Source organism: Pongo abelii, chromosome 10, assembly GCF_028885655.2.
Source record: "Pongo abelii isolate AG06213 chromosome 10, NHGRI_mPonAbe1-v2.0_pri, whole genome shotgun sequence".
Classification (NCBI taxonomy): Eukaryota; Metazoa; Chordata; class Mammalia; order Primates; family Hominidae; genus Pongo; species Pongo abelii.
The window spans coordinates 19,252,061-19,275,100 of record NC_071995.2 but is presented as its reverse complement, the minus strand read 5'-3'; the positions used below and the strand labels follow the sequence as shown (position 1 = coordinate 19,275,100).

The 23,040-nt window shown below is 35.5% G+C and overlaps 1 protein-coding gene and 1 long non-coding RNA gene across 3 annotated transcripts in view; one reads left to right on the top strand and one right to left on the bottom strand.

Annotated features, from left to right (window-relative positions):
- Positions 1 to 9,337, top strand: part of LOC129049068 (uncharacterized) — a 135,648-nt gene extending 126,311 nt beyond the window's left edge. The window contains exons 6-7 of the long non-coding RNA XR_008511841.1: positions 6,816 to 6,952; positions 8,963 to 9,337. This is a non-coding gene — a long non-coding RNA (uncharacterized LOC129049068). The remainder of the gene's footprint in view (positions 1 to 6,815; positions 6,953 to 8,962) is intronic.
- Positions 1 to 23,040, bottom strand: part of PIK3C2G (phosphatidylinositol-4-phosphate 3-kinase catalytic subunit type 2 gamma) — a 400,993-nt gene that overhangs the window by 101,592 nt on the left and 276,361 nt on the right. For both annotated transcript variants that reach the window (XM_024256898.2, XM_024256899.2), the window contains 2 exons: positions 15,968 to 16,124; positions 7,785 to 7,894 (listed from right to left, as the gene is read on the bottom strand). In XM_024256898.2, the coding sequence (XP_024112666.2) occupies positions 7,785 to 7,894; positions 15,968 to 16,124 (267 nt within the window). The remainder of the gene's footprint in view (positions 1 to 7,784; positions 7,895 to 15,967; positions 16,125 to 23,040) is intronic.

Sequence of the window (23,040 nt, the reverse complement as noted above, 5' to 3'; positions counted from 1 at the left end):
TGGGAAGAGCACTCATTATGCAAGGAATAAACCTTGTTCTAATCTGTACTCACTAGGTCTACCCATGATCTCAAGAAAGTCATTGTTGAACAATTTCAGGATATTCAACTGTTGCATCTATAAAATGTAGTTGATGACTCATGCCAGTGATCTCAAGAAAGTCATTTTGAATGACTTCAGGAGACTCAATTGCTGTATTTATAAAACATAACTGATTACTAAACCATGCCATTTCCCAAAATCATTGATAGGATCAAATTAGAAAAAGTAGGAAAAGTCTTTGGAAATGAAATAGTATTAAGCAAATATTATTTCAGAAAATATACTACCAATGAGTAAAGAAATAAATGCATATGAGTCTAAAAGGTAGCAAACTTTACAAAGAGGGATACAAGAGAAAATAAATGTACAAATTTATTGTTAAAAGGTAACTGGCTTGTGGTGCTCTCTTGAACTCCTACAAGAGAGATATTAGGTAAGGATTAGAACAAGCAGCATCTTTAGCGTTTATTTTCTTATTTTCTTTCTTCTCCCCATCCCCTTTCTCCTGCTTTACAGTTTAGATATTGGCTTAAAGACTAACAAACTTAAAGGTCTTAGTTGTTTTCCAAGTTGAGGTTTCAAGACTTCAGAATTCATGCTACAAGTTCAGCTAGTCTTACGTAAATGTCATCACAGGCACCAAACTGCATTCAAACAAGAGTTTTAGGCTCTGTGGACTTGGCTGGGAGTGGATCATTCTTTTACCTTTTTAGATAGATGCCTTATGAAATTGACCAAATCAGAACAAACTGAATCAAGGAACCAGTGAAGGGTTGATGGGCTAGTCTTACTATGAATAAAGTGATATGCCAGGGAAATGATATTCCAGTTTTCAGTTCCCACTCCCAAAGCCATCTTATTTTATTAATGATATTAAAAGGAAGTTGTATGCAAAGCAAAACAATAAACCTTAACAGTAAAGAAAAATCAATAGTGATAAATGGTGCTATAGTTAAGGTAATAAAAATCTTTAAAATGTGAAAAATATGTTTTAAAATAGTAAACGATTGTAGCCTAATTGCTTGTTAAATCACTGGTATATAGTAATTGTATGCAATGCGTAGGGTCAGAAATACCAATGGGGATTAACAGATACACAGCGCTGTTGTGCATAAAACAGCTGTTGGGAAACAGCGCCATCTGGACTATTCATCTTTTTTCACTAATGATTTTTGGTACTCTTGGTGGGTACATTAAACTTTTCAAATGCTTTTAACCTTTAGACTGATAGTCTCCTGAAGAGTTTACGATATCTTTTTTCAAAGCTTAACAGCTAAGGTGTATTCTGACTTGGAATTTAGGCAATTTAGGCAAATTCTCAGTTTAATTCATATAATTCAAAAACAGCATTTCCCCTACTGCAGAAATTTAGAACAGCAAACACACTATCAAACATCATAATGACTGTGACTGGGCCATGCAACTTAGGAAGTACAGATATTATAAGTGGTTATATCTGCAGTTAAAAATAGTTTATAAAGTTAATTTAGTTCAGGTTTGTTATTATAACTAAAAATAATGGGAGACTTTCACAATGAGAGGAGAAATTTCTACTTGTTTTAATTTACATTTTCCTTTGAATCTACTTTCTTATTTACGAAAAGCTGGACTTCTTGATTGTTATTTTCTCTTGGTTCTGTGTCCCCATCTCCCCTTGGTAGTGTTTATTTCTGTAGGTATCAATTGTTAAGCTAAGACAAAGGAAAACATTGGCTCTTATTTGTGGAATTATAACCACAGTTTGCATCACAGTAAAAAAAATAAGAAAATTTAATGATAAAAGTATACAAGGATTTGCATTTCCATCTCATGTGCTATTTCTCAGTTTTGAAGAGAAACAAGATATAAAATCATTGAACTATGTTTTAAGACATTTGAGCATAAAGAGTCTTGTCTCACACCCTAGCCATGAGAAATAAATGAGGAACGAGGGGAACAAAGAATTTCTGAAATTGAGTCTGCAAACCTTCAGTGGTACAGGGACTCTGGCTCCTGTGTCTATGATGTGGAGGCCAGGTACACTCTCTGGATGCCATCCACATTTCCAACGGCTTCAAAGTTGTACTTGTTGGATGGTCACTGTGCCTATTCTGCCTAATGGCCCCTCCTAAGACTTCCCTCACAGCTCAAAGTTCACAGAAGAAGCTCTAGGCTATTTTTCTGTGAAAGGGTGGCCTATGACAGGAATACGGCTGGGCAACGAAATCCACTGTGGCTTCGCATGAAGGAACTTGTCCAGTAAGGACAAAGACAACTAATTAAGTCAAACAGTTTGCCTTTCTCTGGAATTTACACTGGGGAATATTGGGCAATGGGCAGGGAACAATAGAATAGCAAAGCAGAGGTAAACAGACTAGAAGGCCTGTGTGTTTCCACTAGAAACTAGCCAAGCCCTATTGGTTTCTGGGATTTGTTAGCTTACCGTTTGACTCCATGTAGAGCCTTTAATCTAAGGCTACCAGACAGGGTTCTTTTGCTGTCAAAATAGCTCAAGAATGCAAACAATTTGTCTTTTTGTTTTGTTTTGAGTTTTGTTTTTTGAAGTGTGGGGTTTTGTTTTGCTTCAAGCTGGCTTCAGTTTTAGCTGAAGAGCAGATCATATACTTACTAAATGAGAATTTATATGGCAGGCCAACTGGAATATCTGAGCATACTTGAAAAATGTCCTCTCACTCTCTTGGAGGAGAAAATGGATAGAATGAAAAGCACTATCTGTATGTGGGAGGGGAGGTAGGCAGGGAAGTTTACGCTTAATGATCCCAGTCTGGTCTGTGAAATAGGTTAGCTCTTTATGAGGACAGCTAACCCGAGGTTTGAGAGTGACTGAAATTTCTGAAATAACCCTTTTGGACAACATTTTAATGGATGGCTGCCTTTGTTGCCTAGCAGTGGTCTCTGCAGAGATATTACATGAGAGTATCAATCTGCAGTGGACTGTGTCATGATACTTTCTTGATTCTATTCAACAGCACTCAGCTGTAAGGGGAGTGGAAGAGAGTAAGGGAAACAGAGTAGTTGATGATGATGTGAAAAGCATTTGTGGCCAGCAAACCAATTTAACTTTCCATTTTCCCTCTAAATACCATTAATTGTACAGAATTTTTAATGCCACACAGTATGCAGCATTCCCTGAAACTCTTAGGATCAGCTCTTGACCTAGAATGGATATGTCCAGGAGTGAGGAAAAATCTTGGGTTGTTCATAAATAAAGTACATCCTCCAAGAGACAGGAAAAAGCTGTTTATTTCTTTCAAGTCTCAAATAGGGTCAAGAGGGGCAGCCTCTTAGTGCTAATATTGTAGTTAAGACCAGGGAACTTAAAGTAGCCACACATGTTATGTCTCAGATGGCCTGGTCTTGGCTCGGGATCCCAATCTGTGAGCCTGGTGGAGAAAGAAGAAGAGGTTTTCTTGTCTTACTTTTGTCTGTAACTTAGTAGTTGTATCACAATAAACAGTGGCATAAAATACTTTTAGCCTATCAGAACAAAGAAATAAAAAGAACAAGGAGTTTAAATATAGAGGGGTTCATATTATATGTATATAATATACTTTTATCAATTATCTATCTATGGATTAATGCCACTCATTGAAGCACCAAGACACCAATGATGGATCTATGACAAACCTTTTTTTTTTTTTTTTTGGTGAATTATGTGCAATGAGGTCTGCATTTAGTCTCCCTAAGTTTTAAAATCCATGTGATATCAGAGAACACAGCACAAAATAACAATATTATTTACACAAAGTAAACAAGTCTACATTATTTTTAACAGTTATTTGAGTCATGGATATCCTGTTATTCAGAGTTCCATTAAAGTTGTTTTTAATTATCCCAGGCTACTTTAATAAATTCACTCTATTCATTGTTTAAGGATTTCCAAAAGACATAATACATAATTTGTTTCAGAAATTTATAATATACAAATGATAGATCTCAGGAAACATTTCTAAATGGTAGTTACAGTTACAATTAAGGGAGGCTGCTGGCCTCTCTGTAAGAGATTGTTCATAGTGCTAGATGGGATGTGTGATAGAAAAGATCCTCAGTGCTTGATGTATATATGCTGAGCAAGAAACAGACAGAAATTGAACAGATATGCTATTTGCACATTAAATCATATCTAAAAATAAAGGTATGTAATTGAGACTTTAAGATTAAAAAATATGACTGAGATGGGCTCTTGGAAGTTAGGGGATAGTGAGCCTCATGGGATATTTCTCTGAGAAGAAAAAAAAGTAGAGAGAGGCTCATGGCATTGTGGAATGGGCCACAAAAGGAAAAGGAAGGAAGGTGACTTCCAGGAAGTCAGCAGCCAAATTACCATTTATTAGGGGTCTCTCAAGACTGCAAAGCAGATCTGGAACCAAACACCCAGGGGACTCCTTGTGGTAGCATAGAGATAACAGTTCCAGGAAGGAACTTCTGTTCTCTGCTGATGCTTGAGGTATTCTGGATAAGAGGATTAGTGCCTGAGAAAGGGTGAAGAATATATCTTTGTTAAACTTCAGCCAATGCAGGCTCTGAAAAACCTTGAGAAGACTGTGGTCTGAATTACAAAACAGCACATTCCTGAGAGCCCACATATGGAAGAGGTGATTTTGAGCATAGAGAATGTTCTCTGGTAAATTATTTAACTTCCCTGGGGTCTCAATTCACTAGTATAAAAATGTAGATAAAGATATTAATACCTCATAGGATTGTTATGACAGTTAAATACATTACTGTAAGAAAAGCACTTAGAACAGGGCTTGACACACAAGAAGCATTGCATTAAGTTGTAGTTATTATTATATGCTCTTTATATACTTGATATTTGATGTTTAAATTGTATTTTCTGTTAAATAGGGCTTGTTTCATATTCAGATATTCTTAGAATTGGGAATACATTCCCTGCTTTACTTGGGAGAAATTGATGTAACTCATCAATATATTAATTAAACTGATATACAAGACAGTATGTAATTCAGTAATAAATTAAGGACAGCACAAAAGATGGCATGTTCAAGAGAATTGTAGAAGAAAAGATTGGGAAGTACTGGAATGATCAGATAAGGTTTCATGGAGGAGGTACTAGCTGTCCAGAATATCAAGGGATGGGTGGGATTAAAAGTTAGATCAGAATCTTCCTGTATTCCAGAAATTTTATGATTCCATTGGAGCATTTCTAGTGAGGCTAGCGATGTGAGTTAAACAGACAATGCAGGAATGAATGTACACGGAGAGAATGGCCTATCCAGAAAAGGATTCACGTGGAATAATGGAGACAGAGGGCAGGTAGTTGGATAAACCTTGACAAAGACAATCAGATTATAAGGTCCTAGGAAGTGAGGGATAGGAGATGGCACACCAAGGAAAATTATTGAACTGAGAAATGATGTGTCCTAGTTTATATAATTTGATGCCTTTTAAGGCTTCAATGGAGAACAAGTTCTTTATTCCAAAGTCATAGAAAGAAGTTTAATTAACAGAACATACCACATAACATTGGTAAGTGGGAAGATTGGCCTGGCAGAGATATGCAGGCAGGATCACAAGGTCCGCCTCACTGCCATGAGGTTCTAGCTTCAGATCTACTTTCACATTAGTTCATGTCCTCTTGGATGGGAAGGGGAGATGACTCACCATAGGCAAGATCACTGATATCCAAGATTATGCTCTTTACAGATCTCGGTGTGTCCCATGAAGTAGAGGGACAGGAAGAGATGGAATTCTGGCAGATGAATAAAGCCTATTTATATTTTTCTTTTGGCCAGGGCCTGAAAGAACTTTTTTCATCCAAATACATATATGGCTTTTCCTTTTTCAGGAGGGACTAATAGTAAGCTACAGCACTATAATTGTTCTGCCCACACAATGACACATCTCGAACACAGGCCTTGCAGCCCAACTTTGCATTCCTTTTCTCTACCTTCCTTAGCTTTCTCCATGCTCCTCCTTTGTCTTCCCACCCAGCCGCACTGACATGTCAATCATTGTATCTGCCATGCTGCAGCCATTTTAAAGAAAAGAGTCCTACTCAGATCCTCTCCTGAAGGGATACCCTGAGGGGGCTATTTTTGGTACCATGTAAACCCACCTGCATGGGATGGAGTTTTGTACTCGGGTTAAACAGTCAGAGGGGGAGGAGTAAGTTCCTGCTGATGTGGTCCCTGGAGCTGCCTTCAATTCTGAAGGACCTTCCAGACTCTGTGATGCTGCCCTTCTGTTCTTCCTGAGGCTTTCCCTGGGTTTTCTCATGCAAGGCACCCATCCCCATTAGTTGAGATAACTGTAGAGTTTCTGATCCTTGAAATAAAGGGTCTAAAATACCTCCCCAAGTCTTCAAGCTAATGTCTTTGGCCACAGTCAAACATCAATTACTTGGGATTTTGTTAGTAGATGTAAACAAATGCTTCTTTCAGAGGTCATTGTACTATTAAAGGGCATTTTTCAAGACTAAGACAACCTGCTGGACTCCCTTAAGGGATCTCTAATGAACTAGATAGCAAGAAGGTAGGGTTTTTTGTTTGTTTGTTTGTTTGTTTGTTTTTTTGCAACAACTCTTCCTGGAGTTCCATAGTCATATAATTTCCAATATTGAGTACTGGAAAAACCCAGGACTAGAGGGACCAGACACTGTTTCTTGCTACTTCTACTAATTGTGGGCAAGCCAATTCTCTGTATCTCAGTTTTGTCATTTGAATGTCTACTGTCAGAATAAATAAACTATAAAGGCTCTTCCAGCTGTAATATTTTGTGATTCTGTCACTTTGCCTCTTTTCAACAACAAGGGCAGCACACCCATTCAAGTTCATGAAACAGAAATCTCTGAGCCAAGTGAAATTCCCCGAGTGTGTACGACATCCCCATGAAGCCGCACTGCCACCATTAGAATGGGAAGCAATTTCTTGCTGTATATTCTGGAAGGGTGAGAGAAAAAGTAAAACCTGGAAGAGGTTTTATTATAATCATGATTTTCTTTAAAGCATACATTCCACTTAAAAGAATATAATCTCTGTTTATAAATTTCCAGTGGAAAATATTAGAACAATTAAAAATTAGACTCAAGACCACAATTAAGAGGTTACAGGAAAGAAAGAATGCAGTTTTTCTCTCCTGTTTGTAGGAAAATAATTACTGCTAACATTTATTGAGCACCTAAAATTTGCCAGGAATTATATATCCATTTAAAAAGAAAAATTCAAAAAGATCTTATAAAATGTACTGTCCTTTTGACCAGATTTGGGGTCTGATATTAATCATATTCTGCCCAGATTCTTACCTTGATATACATCAGTGTTTTGCTAGACTTGTTTAATAAAAAAATAGATTAAAAGCAAAAGACAGTCACAGGTCTTTGACCAAATATCCCAATATTTGTATTGTCTTATATATGAAAGTAGTGAGTACATATCTCATCATAAATCTCTTTTTCCAAATTGTTTTTCTGGACATAGTTCAAGTAGAACAACCAATTTATTTATGTCAGCTCTTGCTCTTTTCAATGACCTCTTATTGAGCAATCTGTTAGATGAAGAGGCTGGTTAGCAAACAATGACATGCTGCAGAAACACTGACTAAGGCCTTCTGCTAGACATTCACATTGCTTCCTTTCTGCTCTTTGGAAAAGGGAACACAAGCTTGTTCTAGAAACAACAGCTTCATACCAATGACTGGTCAACCTGAAATCATCTCCACTGTGGAACATGTGTCTGCGTGCATTCATGCATTCATGCTCACACATTCATAGCTGATCTTACTTGGTAAAATGACTTGTTGCTTCCAGGTCTGTGTCTTGTGGACGAAGATTATTATACACATATTTCAGGTCTTGAATTCCACTTAGCTCAGGCAGTCCTGCATATAGCATCTTAACCACAACAAGAACAAGCAAAGCAAAAAAGAAGACAGAATAAATGCAGATACAATCAAGCTTACTTGATTAATTCTACCCAGAGACATCTAGACCGAAGTTTGCATGGCAATGTCTTTCAGTTTATATACACGAATGCATATAAGTTCATGCGTTTTTAACCTCTCGTATTAAGTAGTAGAGACACCAGCAATAACAACTATAATAAAATAACCACTATAATTGGAAAATTCTTGTAGATTAATAATTCAGTTTTATTCTCATCATAAACCAGTGAAATAAGCATGATATTATCCCCATGTGAGAATTTGTGGACCCATCATTTAAAATCTATGTGATTTTGAGAAAGTTCCTTAACCTCTGAGTCTTCATTTTCTCATTTTTAAAATAGATACAAAATAAGAAAGAGGTGTATACATTACAAAATATTACACAAAAATTATATAATAATATGCATTTTAGAGAAGAAAAGCTTAATCTCCAGAAAACTGTAAGTGGTATGTCCAGGTCAAACGATGTGCAAGCATAAAGTATAAAACTCACCGCTCTGGTTCTTAATCCTATGTTCTTTTATGACTCCATGATTCTCACTATAAGAATACAATTTTCCCTACTTAAATGGTGACTGTATTTACTAAGGCAATAAATAATTAAGGATAAATTGTATAAGGTATTTTCCTGCCAATTATCAGGAAGATATTTTGTTTATATTACAGTGTAGACTGAAGGAATTATAATCTCTTTAGACTACTTTTTTTTAAGAAAATAATAGAACTTTCTAAACTAAATTTGAACTTTGCAAAAAAAATGAAGACTGTTATCAGCACTTCTATGACTAAGATGACAAATTATTTACTGCTCTCTGGAATAAAGGCCCTCTTACAATAAGAAGTTAAGAATGATACTATCGATCCTTAAAACAAAGGGTAAAGTGAGAATATGGACAAAGGGTAAAGTGAGAATACGGTTTTGGAAGATGGGTGAAATTGTGATTAACTTGCTGAAGTTCAAATGAGAAAATGAATGATATAAAAACTATTCTTTTTTCCCACCATCCCCACCCAGGCTGAGGAAGCAGCATATATAGGAAAGCGAGACAAACAAAGGAAAGCAAGATGTCTTTAATGTGTCTGCAGAAGGAAACCCAGGCTGGCTTTCTGGAACCGAGTATTATTATGTGGGTGAGCAGCAAGAGATGGGGATGAAAGGCAAGTAGGATAAGACATTCTGGCAACATTAAGGATTTTGTACTCTATCCTAAAGTACAAAAAAACAAGAAAGCTCTTTAAATGTTTTAACATGAGAGTAAGAGATTTAATTGTGTCTTGAAAGATCATTGTGGTTACGTATGGAAAATGGACTAAAATGAGGCCCATTAAAAGGCCAGATTAGGAGACTGGTTAGGAATGAAGATCAGTCATTGGATTTTAAATAAATGTAGAAAGTAGAATTGAGAAAACTGGGAGATAGATTGGACATATTGAGAGGGCCCAAAGCACATCCTATAATACAGATTTGACCATCATTAGCACATAAATGATAATTGAAACCAAGGAGATGGATGAGGGAGTCCTGGAGAGTTGTCAACTCTCTCTCCTCCTGGATGATCTATTAGCATCTTAAACTCATGACATCTAAATTACAGCAAATTCTTTTCTCACATAAACTTTTCCTTCTTTTTTTCTGTTTCATTCACACTGCCACCACTGCCCAACTAACAAGAAATTCATATCTTCTTTGATTCTTTCTTTTTCCTAGTTCCTATAATCAATTACTTCATTCTATTAAAAACACTCCTCAGCAGTCTCTTGTATTCATTCCTCCTTTTCATTGTAATTATCATTGTCCTAATTCAGCCCCTCATCTACATTTGCCTGGATATCTTGAATAACTTTTATCTTGTTCTCCAATCCTTATCTCTTTAATTACATAAACTCTGTTATCTGCCTAAGATCCCAGCTAGATAATGGTACTTCTTCATTATAAGCATACAAACTTCTAGTTTGTCAAGTGTCTAGGTACTAAAGTCTAAAATCCTCATTCTGGTCACAAATATCTTTTATAATCACACTGTAACCTATCACTCCAGCCTCATCTTCTACAGAGATTTCCATCTATAGCACAGACTGGGCACGCTTAGTTACCTTCATTTACTACACGTCATGCCCATGCTCATTAAACCTCTACATGTACATTTTTCTCTCAGCTGGAATTGCCTTTTCTCTCTTTCCTTGTCTACTGAAATTCTTTTTCAAGGCTCAGCTTCCTCCTTGAAGCATCACTGATCCTCTTGATGAGATTTAATGACAGCTTTCTTTGTATAATCATAGTTTGGTTCTACTTCTTTCACAGTACTTATTGCTTCCTAGCTTTTACTGTGTTTTGTTCATATGTATGTTTGTCACATTAGATCTTAAGTTCTTTGAGAACAGGAACTGGATTTGTATTTCATGTTGAATTGTGCACATTGCCCAGCACGGTGCTTTGTAAATAGCTAGATTTTAATAAATGTCTGGGATAATGAATTCATGAATAAATTAATAAAAAAATACATGATTCAGGCTATAGTAACCAAAACAGCATGGTACTGGTACAAAAATAGGCACACAGACCAATGGAACAAAATAGAGAGGCCAGAAATAAGGCCACACAATTATGAGTATCTGATCTTTGACTAAGCTGACAAAAACAAGCAGTGTGGAAAGGACTCCCTATTCAATAAATGCTGTTGGGATAACTGGCTAGCCATATGCAGAAGATTGAAGCTGGACCCTTCCTTACACCATATACAAAAATCAACTCAAGATGGATTAAAGACTTAAATGTAAAACCCAAAGCTATAAAAGTCTGGAAGACAACCTAGGCAGTACCATCCTGGACATAGGAATGGGCAAAGATTTCATGATGAAGACACCAAAAGCAATCACAACGAGAGCAAAAATTGGCAGGTGGGATCTAATTAAACTTAAGAGCTTCTGCACAGCAAAAGAAACTATCAACAGAGTAAACAGCAACCTACAGAATGAGAGAAAGTATTTGCAAACTATGCATCTGACAAAGGTCTAATACCCAGCATCTATAAGAAACTTAAACAAATTTACAAGAGAAAAACAAAAAAAAACCCATTAAAAAGTGGGCAAAGGACATGAACAGACACTTCTCAAAAGAAGGCATACATGTGTCCAACAAGCATATGAAAAAAAGCTCAATATCACTGATCACTAGAGAAATGCAAATCAAAACCACAATGAGATACCATCTCACACCAGTCAGAATGGTTATTACTAAAAAGTCAGAAAATAACAGATGCTGGCAAGGTTGCAGAGAAAACGGAACACTTATGCACTGTTGGTTGGAGTATAAATTAGTTCAACCATTGTGAAAAGCAGTATGGTGATTCCTTAAAGAGCTAAAAGCAGAACTGCCATTAGACACAGCAATCTCATTGCTGGGTATATCATTCTACCATAAAGATACATGCACACAAATGTTCACTGCAGCACTATTTACAATAGCAAAGACATGGAATCAACCTAAATGCCCATCAATGACAGATTGGATTAAGAAAATGTGCACATATACACCATAGAATACTATGAAGCCTTACAAAAAAATGAGATCATGTCTTTTACTGGAACATGGATGGAGCTGGAGGCTATTATCCTTAGCAAACTAATGCAGGAGCAGAAAACCATATACTGCATATTCTCACTTATAAGAGGGAGATAAATGGTGAGAACTCATGAACACAAAGACAGAAACAACAGGCACTGGGGTCTACTTGAGGGGCGAGGGTAGGAGGAGGGTGAGGAGCAGAAAAGATAACTATTGGGTACTGGGCTTAATACCTGGGTGATGAAATATTCTGTACATCAAATCCCTGTGACAGAAGTTTACCTATGTAACCAACCTTCACATGTACCCCTGAATCTAAAATAAAAGTTTAAAAAAAGAGAGAAAAAAATACTTGATGCTATTAGGCAATGAAAACCTACAATTAGCAAATTTAATGCTGACTACTAAATTTAACAAAATCAACCATAGGAAGACACATTCCCCATAGCCACTAGAATCTAGATTAGGTTTTATCTTACTAGTTCTGTACTAAGAGGTATGGAGACTTCCGTGTGCTCATTGAGGCAGATTTCTTCTTTATCACACCGTAACTATCCATTTTCTAAGGACAGTCTTCTTCTGTAAAGTCTGAATTACATTCCAGTTTCTCTGGATACCCTGAATTCACACCTGCTTGGTTAGAACTCTATCAAACATTTCTCTGGAAAGTGGACCCTATACTTACTCGTTCCCTTGCCAACATCCACACACATAACCCACACATGTCACACACTAGCTGCCAAGTACAGACTGCTTCATACCAGATGAACCTATAATAGTTCTCTCCCCACCATGTATCTGACTAAAGGTAACATGTGCCAAGTTTGCCCTTATTAATGTGTTCTATTCCTTGGAGAGAAGACTTTGAGTGTTGACTCTGCAAATCACGGAGTAAGGATGGCCTCTTAGCTGGTTGCACTTAGCTATGTCTCTTCTCTGACCCCCTAGCCACATGGTTCAGGTGCCTCCCACTCTAGACTGCATGGGTAATAACTTTAATTGGGGCAATACCAAGGGAAAGGGAAGCTAGAACAGGAAGTGAACAGATACAGGTAATGAATACATACATCCCTTTTTAAAGGTCAGGAACATTTTTGAAGTCTTTACTTCTGTTCTCTTAAGTCCAAATCTATTTTAACAGTTATGCTCAGAAAAGCAGACACTCTTCCCCATCACATAGAGAAGTTAGGAAGATTTCTGATGGGAAATATCTGATATAATAATGGGTGTGATAAACATTTTAAACTGGGCAAATGGTCTCTGTGTTCTCTGGGAGCCTTCCATAATAGCTGATATTGATTTTTTAATGAGAGAAAAGCTGATGAAACACAGGCTTTTATTTTTGTGAACTCAGCCGGCAACACTCTTGGGTCTCCTACAGATGTTACTTTTAAGCAAGATGGGAATTTCATGGATTACTTTTTTCCCCGCTTTTCTCAGGAGTAAATAAAAAGCAATATGGATATCTGGAGACATGCTGCTCTTTACTAAGGATGAGCCATTAACTCTGTAGTGGACCCACCAAATGTTTGTGGCCCATAATCCTGGGGACTGATCATTCGCACAAGATAGAATTTATGACCCATGTCAAGTATTTCTCAAGTTGTAACTGGGTCATGGTAAGTAGACTGAATTCTTTTTAAAGAATTTAACATAAAAGAGTCAGGTTGAGACAGAATTAATGAATAGATTACATACATAAGTAGAAAATAGTCTTTCGTAAATTTAAACTCGGTTTTATTTTATAAGAAGCTATACCAAAGAAAGTGTGGTACTGGAACCTTCACTAAATGCTTTGATGATCTACAGAGTCCCATAAGATACACAGTTGAGAAGAAGAGAGTTGAGAGGTAAATGAACAGAAACAGAGGTAATAACACAGTGCTGTTTTACATGTATTTATTCATTAGTTTAATTGGTCTACATTGCTTCTGATCTCTATTTCAATTTCTGTGAGAGCCTAAATCTAAGATTATGTGTTTACTCTGGATGAGTGCCTTCCACTGCCAAATTTTCTTCCTTAGCCTAAAAGAGCTGAATAATTAGAGCATAGAAGTTTTTTTGGATATACTATATTCCATAAATTTTCAACAACTGATTAATGATAAATTATTTCAATACTTATGAATAAAATACCATATAGTTACTTCTTTTAAATAAAATACCACTATACATTTTCTTTGGTGATTGTTTAACACATCATGACTCTTATGCTGAATACTTTGTTAAGGTATGTAGAAAAGTTTATTAAACAAGAGAAAAAAAGCCCACTGATAGCTTTCTGAAAGAGCTGTTCTTTCACATTATTTTAACATGCTCAGTTTTCATCAGCATAATTTTAGTGTCACCTGAGAAACAGCATAACTTTTATTTGTGCTTTCCTGTTTTGGGTTTATTTTTGAAATATCTGGAGCAGGTTAAAGCAGTTGTTAAAATTTGGTACTACTCCTCATATGTAGTTATTTATATCATTATAGGCATTTAGAAATGCTGGACACCTTGGTCTTTTATGTAAATAAATTTTATCTTCCTCATTAAGTTGAAAATTTTAAGACTCTGGGTCTCATATGTTAATGTATCCTTGCAATTTCTAGCCTGTGGTAAACACTCAAGAGCTCATGAATTCATGAGCTAGAACCTGCTAGAGTCCAAGGAGACATAGACTTGATACTACCTGGATATTTATTATTTAAATGGGGTCAGAATCACAGACTTAATCCTTGTAGGTTTTTTTGTTTGTTTGTTTGTGGTACAGACACATTATAAACCGTAGTCATCTCATACGTGCAAAATGGCCTAATAGAATTGGCAGATGGAATGCAGATTTACCAATAAGAATCCTTGGCTATTACTGAAAAGTAATCTTGAAGATTTTGGAGATGGGTAGAACTTTATATATCAACTTTACACAAGAAGAAACCAATATCTTTGCATATGAAGGACATGTTTATAATATTTTTAGAGATACTTATCTTTCAAGGCAAAGTGGAGAGAAGTAAGGTGAATATGTTGTTTGAAAGTTAAAACAAGAATCCAAATCAATTCTTCCTTGCAACAAAGTCAACATTTGTTCTGTACTAACCAATGGAACTTTTCTGTGGTGATGAAAGTTTCCTATCTGTGCTGACCAATATGGTGCCACTAGCCAAACGTGGCTACTGAGTACTTGAAATGTGATCAGTGAAATTGAAGAATGGAATTTTAAATTTTGTTTAAGAAAAATTAACTTAAATATAAACAAACATGTGACTAGAGTCTATTACATTGGACAGTGTCCTTATAAATTAACAAGGATCTAGTATAATAACATAAATGAATTGAAGTCTACTAAATGGCAAGTACTGTGCTAAGTGCTTTATGTTAATGATCTGTTAGGGTTGTTATGAATTTTAAATCAATTAATACACACAACGCACTTAGCACAATGCCTGGGCCATGCAAATAATTCACTATTAGGTCATTTATTCATTAACTCTACAAGGTAGATGTTGTTATCTTCATTTAGTAGATAAGGAAACAGTCTTTTGGGGGTTAACATGTCCTGAAGAATGTAGCCAGTAAAATGCCAAACTAGGATTGAAACACAGAAAGGTCTGCCTGCCATGTTTGTACCCTTAACAACATCTGGTAGAATTATTGTCATCTACTAAATGACAATAAATCAGCTCTAAATCAGTTATTTTTCATAGACTCCAGATCCCATGCTGATAGACCAAATGTATGTTTCCCAGTATAGTTTGCTGCAATCACTAGTGTGTATGTATGTGCCTAGAGGAATCACTATATCCCTCTCCTAGAAGATATTTCTATCAGATTTTTCCTCCTTCATGGTACATATCTGGTCTCCATCTCTTTGAAGTGTGAACAGTGGAATAAAACCTTAAATTTTCCCCTGTTGGTCACAAGAGAGTGCGTAGGACCATGACTCAGTACACCTAATGCATACCACTAAAAGTTGACTTGCTAGCAAGCAACTCACTTTCCACTTTTGACTCTCAGTTTCTTAATGTGGGAAATTGGCAAATGATAAAAGGTGGAGTTTGGAATGGAGAGCCAGGGAAAATTCTTGCCTAGTCTACATTATTAGGTTGTCATGATATATAAATGAGATAGTATATATAAGGCATTTTTGAAAGATCCTAATGCCCAGTATGACTGAAGGCATTATTTTTAAAATTACTGTCCTTGAACATTAGTCAAAATATAGTGGGACAACCCCCTACATGCAACAATATTGATACGAATAGGAATGTTTGAGACAATAACTATGAACGAACATATTAAATTATTAAGAAATATGTTTATAAGCTGCACAATGGTACTCTTAGTTTGCTCATTCCTTTCTCCTCTGAATAGCTCCTTGGGGAACTCCAAGCCATTAGTAAAAATAGACTACTGAAGCAGAGGCATAAATGAAGCTTATTATTTTTGTTTTTTTTTTCCCAAGGGACTTACCATTTCTAGCAGGTTCAAGAGCAGTTGGCTGTGCTTTCTGATAATATTATAAGCACGACAGCAAAGTTCCACAAAATCTTGAAAATGCTGTGGGTTTTTCCCACCCTCTGTAATAAAGTATTCCATCTCTGAAGTAAAAATGAAAGGAGCTCGGTCCCTGTAAACGAAAAACAGTAGCAATCATTTGAAGGAAGAGAAATGGTTTGTCAGGTTAAATCAGCAGTTTCAACGACTTATTTTCATTTGAATTTTCTTGTTTTTTTTTCTCTACTGTAACAGATAAATTTCCTTCATTGTAAGGCAGCTTGAGAAACTGCATAATTGTAGGCCTTGAATAACCATGCTGCAATAGAGAAAAGGATAAGATATTTTATAATGTGAACTATATTGTCTGAAATGTTTAATTCTAAATTACATTTGGAGGGGAATATTATTCATTAAAAGAAACATAAAGGCCAGTTCATAGTGAAGGTGATATTTATAGAGTCTTTATAAAAAGTACATTTTCTGCTAAATTTTGATAATGATCAAACAGATGTGTTTGACCTTATAGTATTAAAAAAAATTTCCTTATATGATGACCCTTTAGGAAAAAAGTTTCTGGTAAAAGCTAAGAAGCAAGCAGATGTTACCAATTCGCTGGCATATGCTTAGTGAAGGAGAAAAAAGGTAGCTATATTTTATTTCACACTGGACCCAGCAAAAATGCTGATCAGAAAGGAAGAATATGAGTAGACCATATCATTATGTAAGTAATACTGACCACTGTAGTCTAAGGATGGAAAAATAAGAAAACAAAAGACCAGAGAGAAGATGGTCCCATGTCCCCCACCTTTGTCAGTTTTTTTATCATGTCATTTAAGATATGGATAGGCCTGAGATGAAGTATTAGCAGTTCTAACAGAGAATAGCAGAGAGAGGATTAGAAACATCCCTGTTTGAGGAATTATCACTCAACACAGAGTTTTGATACCTTAGGCCAATTTGACACCAATTTGGTGAAAGGTTAGACCAAGTAGCAATTTAAAAAGTCATGGATTATTGAGGGAAACTCTTATTTTTTTTAAATAATAAAACATAATTGTTTTCTTTCTGTTGCTATGCTTAGCTATTTTAGTAAAAATACAATGGAGTGAAAAATTTCACTAATCTGACAGTTAATGAGACCTTTCAGTAGTGTGGATATTTATATCAGAAAGCTACAACTTCGGCAATTTGTGGCAGGTTTGGGACAGGGGGGTCTAATTGCAGGCAAAATGTTTAAAATAAACCAAACACTCAAGTTTTTTGGCTATGATTATTTTATTTAGAAATTTTATTTTGTAATCCATGCTACCACAATGCCTGGAGGAAAGGCTGGAATACCAGTACCTTCACTTCTGTTTATATTCATTCATTTCTTCAACAAAATTTATTGAGCATATACATACACTGAGGACTATGTCTAAAGTATCAGGTCTAAATTTTAAAATTTTGGTTCAAAATCCTTTTTTATTTGGCCTTCATTGACTTATCCAACCTATATTCTATGAATTATTTTACAAGTTCTTGACTTTAGCCAAGCTGGGAGAAGAGATGTTGAAAACATGAGATATAGCATAGGTTCTAATTCTGGACCTGCTATGTCTCAATCCTTCATCTCTAAACCACCTAACTCTTAGAATTGCTGTGAGGATTAACTTAGGAAATGTACATGTACATAAATGCCTGACACATAGGGAGGGTGGCACATTTGTGAACTGCTCACATTAGAGAGAGGCTCTTGCAGAGGCACAAACTGTGGGCCTGTTAACCAGGTTTCAAATGGCTTCACCACTTACTATAGTAGTTCTATGACTCTGGGTGACTTATTCTCTCCATGCTGTAATCTCCTTCTTTGTAAAATGGAGATGAGAGCACTTGACTCTTGGTATGGTTGAGAGAATCAAATGGGTCATAGCATGTGCAAGTGCTTAGAACATAGCCTAGCGTGTAGTAAGCACTCACCAAATTTTAAATAGTATGGTCTGCAAACAGCCAAGTGTTCTCATAGCTGAACCTTGTTATCACTAAATTTCCTCGTCTCTTCAAAAATATATCAGTAAAATCTCATCCTTTTTCCAAAGTTTAATTTACTCTGTTACTCCATGTAACCTCTCTTGCTGCATAAACCCGTAAGTGGATCTTTGAATTTGATAGCATTTTTTTTTATTATACTTTAAGTTTTAGGGTACACGTGCACAACGTGCAGGTTAGTTACATATGTATACATGTGCCATGTTGGTGTACTGCACCCATTAACTCTTCATTTAACATTAGGTATATCTCCTAATGCTATCCCTCCCCCGTTTCCCCCACCCCACAACAGGCCCTGGTGTGTGAAGTTCCCCTTCCTGTGTCCATGTGATCTCATTGTTCAATTCCCACCTATGAGTGACAACATGCGGTGTTTGTTTTTTTGTCCTTGCGATAGCTGATAGCATTTTTTATATATTGCGCACTCACTCATCACTATTGCCAACATTTTAGTAGAGTTTTAGCAATATCATAGATTTTCATAATCAGAAAAAAATTTTAATTTTATATGTAACAGTTTTCTAATAGTTTTTCCACCCTACTCTCTATGTTGTGGTTACTATATTGAGTAGAACTTCGGAAATAATTTTAGAAGAGTATTAATTTTTACAACTTCCTGAAACTTTTTCTCCTAATATGATGAATATACTTTTCTCTTTTCAATAAGGAGAATTATGATGGATCAAATTAATTTCTCTTGGAAGGTTTCTGTAGTTATGCTCAAGTTCATGAGATAACACATTTCCTTTGTCCATAGTCACCATTATTAGAAATCAGATGTGGAAACACCATAACAGAAAGTTAAATACACAAAAGAAACATATACAAATTAAATAAAATATAAAGTAATATTAAAGAAACAAATTTTAGTTGTGCTTAAACATTATCATAGTCTAAATTTTCAGAGGATCCAACAAAATAAAATGCTGTATCTTTTCTATATGATTTTCATGGCTCACTTCTGAGCAATTTTTTTAAATCTCAGAATTACCCTAAACTTGTCTATAAATGAAAAGAAACTTCACATGTGAAGCAAAATCCCATCTATTCCTGTAAGATGTAGAAATTTCAGTTAGGATATAATTTATCAGTCCACTGAAATGTAAACCTATTCCTACATTATAGAATTAATGTGTTGGAGTTTATCTCTGAAATTTAAGCATTACTAATAAATCTGAGGTATAAATTGGTTGTGACAAAAGGGAATATTCTAAATTTGATCTCTCATGGTCTATACTGTGATTATATTTTGAATTATATATTGAACATCTCTTATTTATAGCTATATAAATAAACTATAGATATTTCTTGCTGTGACAATCCTAGCTTTTTTTTCCCTAGATTAGTGGTTTTACCTTTGCTTACCAAAGTCCCACCTGTTCTTGCTTCTGTACCTTTTACTCATATTGTAACTACTGTTTTTTTTTTTCTTCTCTCTCTTTCTCACCTGATGTTCTAAAACTGATTTAGATATCAGGACCAAAAATCTTGTCTTGTTAGTCTTCTCCAATTAACCCAAACCTTGTCAGAATCAGAAGTCTTTTTTTTTTTTAATCCAAATGACACGTATGATTTTCAAGAGCAGAGGAAGTAGTCCACCTTCCTTTTATATAGTCTTAACATCAGAAACAATATTTTGATGTTATTCTCTTATATGCAATGAATGCAACAATAAATAAACATAGCTCATATAGTGAAGAGCTTGTAAGAATTTGACATTTATTCGGGAAGGCCATAAGTACAAATATATTTGTAATGATTCTGTCATTTTTATCGTCAAAATTAATATTTTCATTAACTTATGACCATATTTCCCTGAAGTTATTATTATTTTTAAATGCAGAGAGTGATTATTTTACAGATTTCCAATAGGGGTAAGAAGTGAGTTGGTGGTTTAAAAATGTATATATACTTAGAAATGTAAGAACACTTATATTACAGATAATAATTATTAAGCAGACAAATAAATTCACTTGATATAAGAAATAGCAAGAGGCTGGGCATGGTGGCTCACACCTGTAATCCCAGAACTTTGGGAGGCTGAGGTGGGTGGATTACCAGAGGCCAGGAGCTCGAGGCCAGTCTGAGCAACATAGTGAAACCCTATCTCTACAAAAAATACAAAAGTTATCCAGGCACAGTGGCACACACCTGTAATCCCAGCTACTTGGGAGGCTGAGGCACAAGAATTGTTTGAACCCCAGAGGGGGAGGTTGCAGTGAGCCAAGATTGTGCCACTGCACTCCAGCCTGGGAGACAGGGCAAGGCTCTGTCTCAGAAAAAAAAAAAAAAAAAGAAATAGCAGGACAATTAATAGTTTGCTGTTTATTACTTTCACATGTTTTCCTTCTAGCCATACTGTATATATAATCTCCTTATATAGTCATTAGAATACCAAGATCATTATCATTAAGCATTTGCAGATCACCACTGAACTGAAGATATGTAGAGTTTTAGGGTATATTTCTGTCTATTAGGTGAATGGAATCTAATCAGGGAGATATACACTGTAGTTATTTATCAACAAATACTGGGCTTCTATAATAGGTTTGTGCAAGGCTTGTAAGTGAGGTGAAAGATTTTTAAAAATCAATGTTCTAAAAGCAATATCAATTTATTAAATAAGAACAATAGTGTTTTGAAAAGATTATTCCACTAACAATACAGAGAAGGGTTTGGAGCAGGAAGGGTATATATGAGCAGATCAGACAAGAGACTTTTGCAAAACACTTTGACCAGATGTGATAGTAGCTTAGATTAGAGTTGTGACATACAGATAACAGAGAAGTGGGAAGACTTAAAGCATATTTCGGAGAAAAAAAATCAATAGGATTTCATGATAATGAGAATGAGAGGGAGAAGAGGTGCCAAGAAGAACTTTAACTTTTTCCCTTGTGTAGCAGGAAGACTGCAGTTCAACATTTGGAGGTAGCTCAGCTTTGAGCTTAAGTTATATTTGAGGTGCCTTTGAGACATACAAATGCAGATTAAAATGAGGGTACTCATTTCTGGACCATGGAGAAAAGATTTAGGTTGGAGGTAAAATTTTGTGAGCGAAACTTCTGATTCTGGAAAGATGAAGTAGGCATATTTTTCCTTGTTGCTCCCACTGAGTATATTAAGAACTCTGGAAATTATATACAAAGCAAACATACGGTGACTCTGACAGGCATAAAGAAGACAGACTACCTAGGGATATCAGGACTCAAGTAACAACATGGAGGTGAGTTTTCTGGGTTTTCTTTTTTGCCTCATATATTCTAGGCATGAAATACATGCTGCTAAAGCAGGTAATCCAAAAAGCCCCAAAGAAAAGCCTGCTTTAAAGGGGCAGCTGGAAAAAAACAAAAAACAAACAAAAAAAAACAACCAGCAAACTTTTAGACTGTAGCCACTCTACTCCAGTTAAATATCAGGGAAGACACTGTGATACCACTTCTCTCCTACACCAGCTAAGGGCAAGGTAGGCAGCCAAGACTCCCACTCCTACCAGAATGTGATGTGGCACTTCAATCCCCCGCAGGGTACTGTCAGAGACAGCTCAGTAAGAAAATTGGTATTGGTGGCAGAATACACATAGGCTAATGGAACAGAATCAATAATACAGAAATAGACCCACACAAATACATGCCCAACTGATTTTTTCCAAGTTGTAAAAGTAATTCAATGAAGACAGGTTAGCCTTTTGAACTGATGATACTGGAACAATTAGACACCCATATGTAAAAATATAAACCTTTACCCAAACCTCATACCTAATACAAAAATTAACTTACAATGGTTCACAGACTTAAATATAAAATGTAAAGTTATACAACTTTTAGAAAAAAAAAAAGGAGAAAATCTTTGATATTTAGGGCGATGCAAAGAATTTTAGAATTTCAACATGTCTGTCTTGTGAAAAATAATGAGATGAAAAGACAAACTATAGATTAGAAGGTAATATTTGCCAACCACATAGCCAGCAAAGTGCCAGTATCTGGAGTATCTATTTTAAAAATTCTCAAAATTTAACCATAAAAATCAAACAATATAACTAGAAAATGAGCAAAAGACATAAAGAGAGATTTCATAGAAGGTGACTTGCAGATTGTAAATAAACATATAAAAAGATGTTCAACATTATTAACCACTAGGAAGATGAAACTTAAACCCACAATGAGATATCATCACTACCCACCTATCAAAATGGCTAGATAAAAAATAATAAAACAATGCCAAATGCTGGCAAAGGTGGAGAAACTGGATTACTCACACATTGCTGGTGAAAATGTAAAGTGGTATAGTCACTCTGGAAAATCACTTGGCAGTTTCTTAAAAACAACAACAACATACAACTACCATACAACCCAGCAATTATACTTTTGGACATTTACCTCAGAGAAATACATGTTCACAGAGACTTACAAATGAATTGTTTGCAATAGCTTTATTCTTAATAGCCAGAAAATGCAAACAACTAAGATGTCCTTCAATGGGTGAATGGTTAAACAATATGTGTACATACATATTAAGAAATATTATTTGTCAATAAAATAACATAATTTTGAAAACACAACAGCTTGAATTAATCTTCAGAGAAGTATTCTGTGTGAAAAGAGCCAACCAATAAAAATTGCATAGTGCATGGTTCTATTTATATAACATACTTGAAATGACAAAAATATAGGAATGGAGAACAGATTAGTTATTGTCAGGGGATAAGAATGGAGTGGGGAAGAAGGTGAGAGGGAAGTGAATGTGGCTACAAAAGGGCAACCCAAAGAATCCTGGAGGATGAAATTGTTCTGTATTTTGAATGTATTGATATCAGTACCCTGGTTGTGAGAATTGTACTATAATTCTGTAAGATGTTACCATTGGAGGAAACTGGTAAAGGATTTATGGAATCTCTTTGTATTATTTATTACAACTGCATGTGGATCTTCAATTATCTCAAAATAAAAAGTATTATTTAAAATATTGTGAGTTATCTGGATATAGATATTGATAGACGCCTTGACATAGATAATATATAT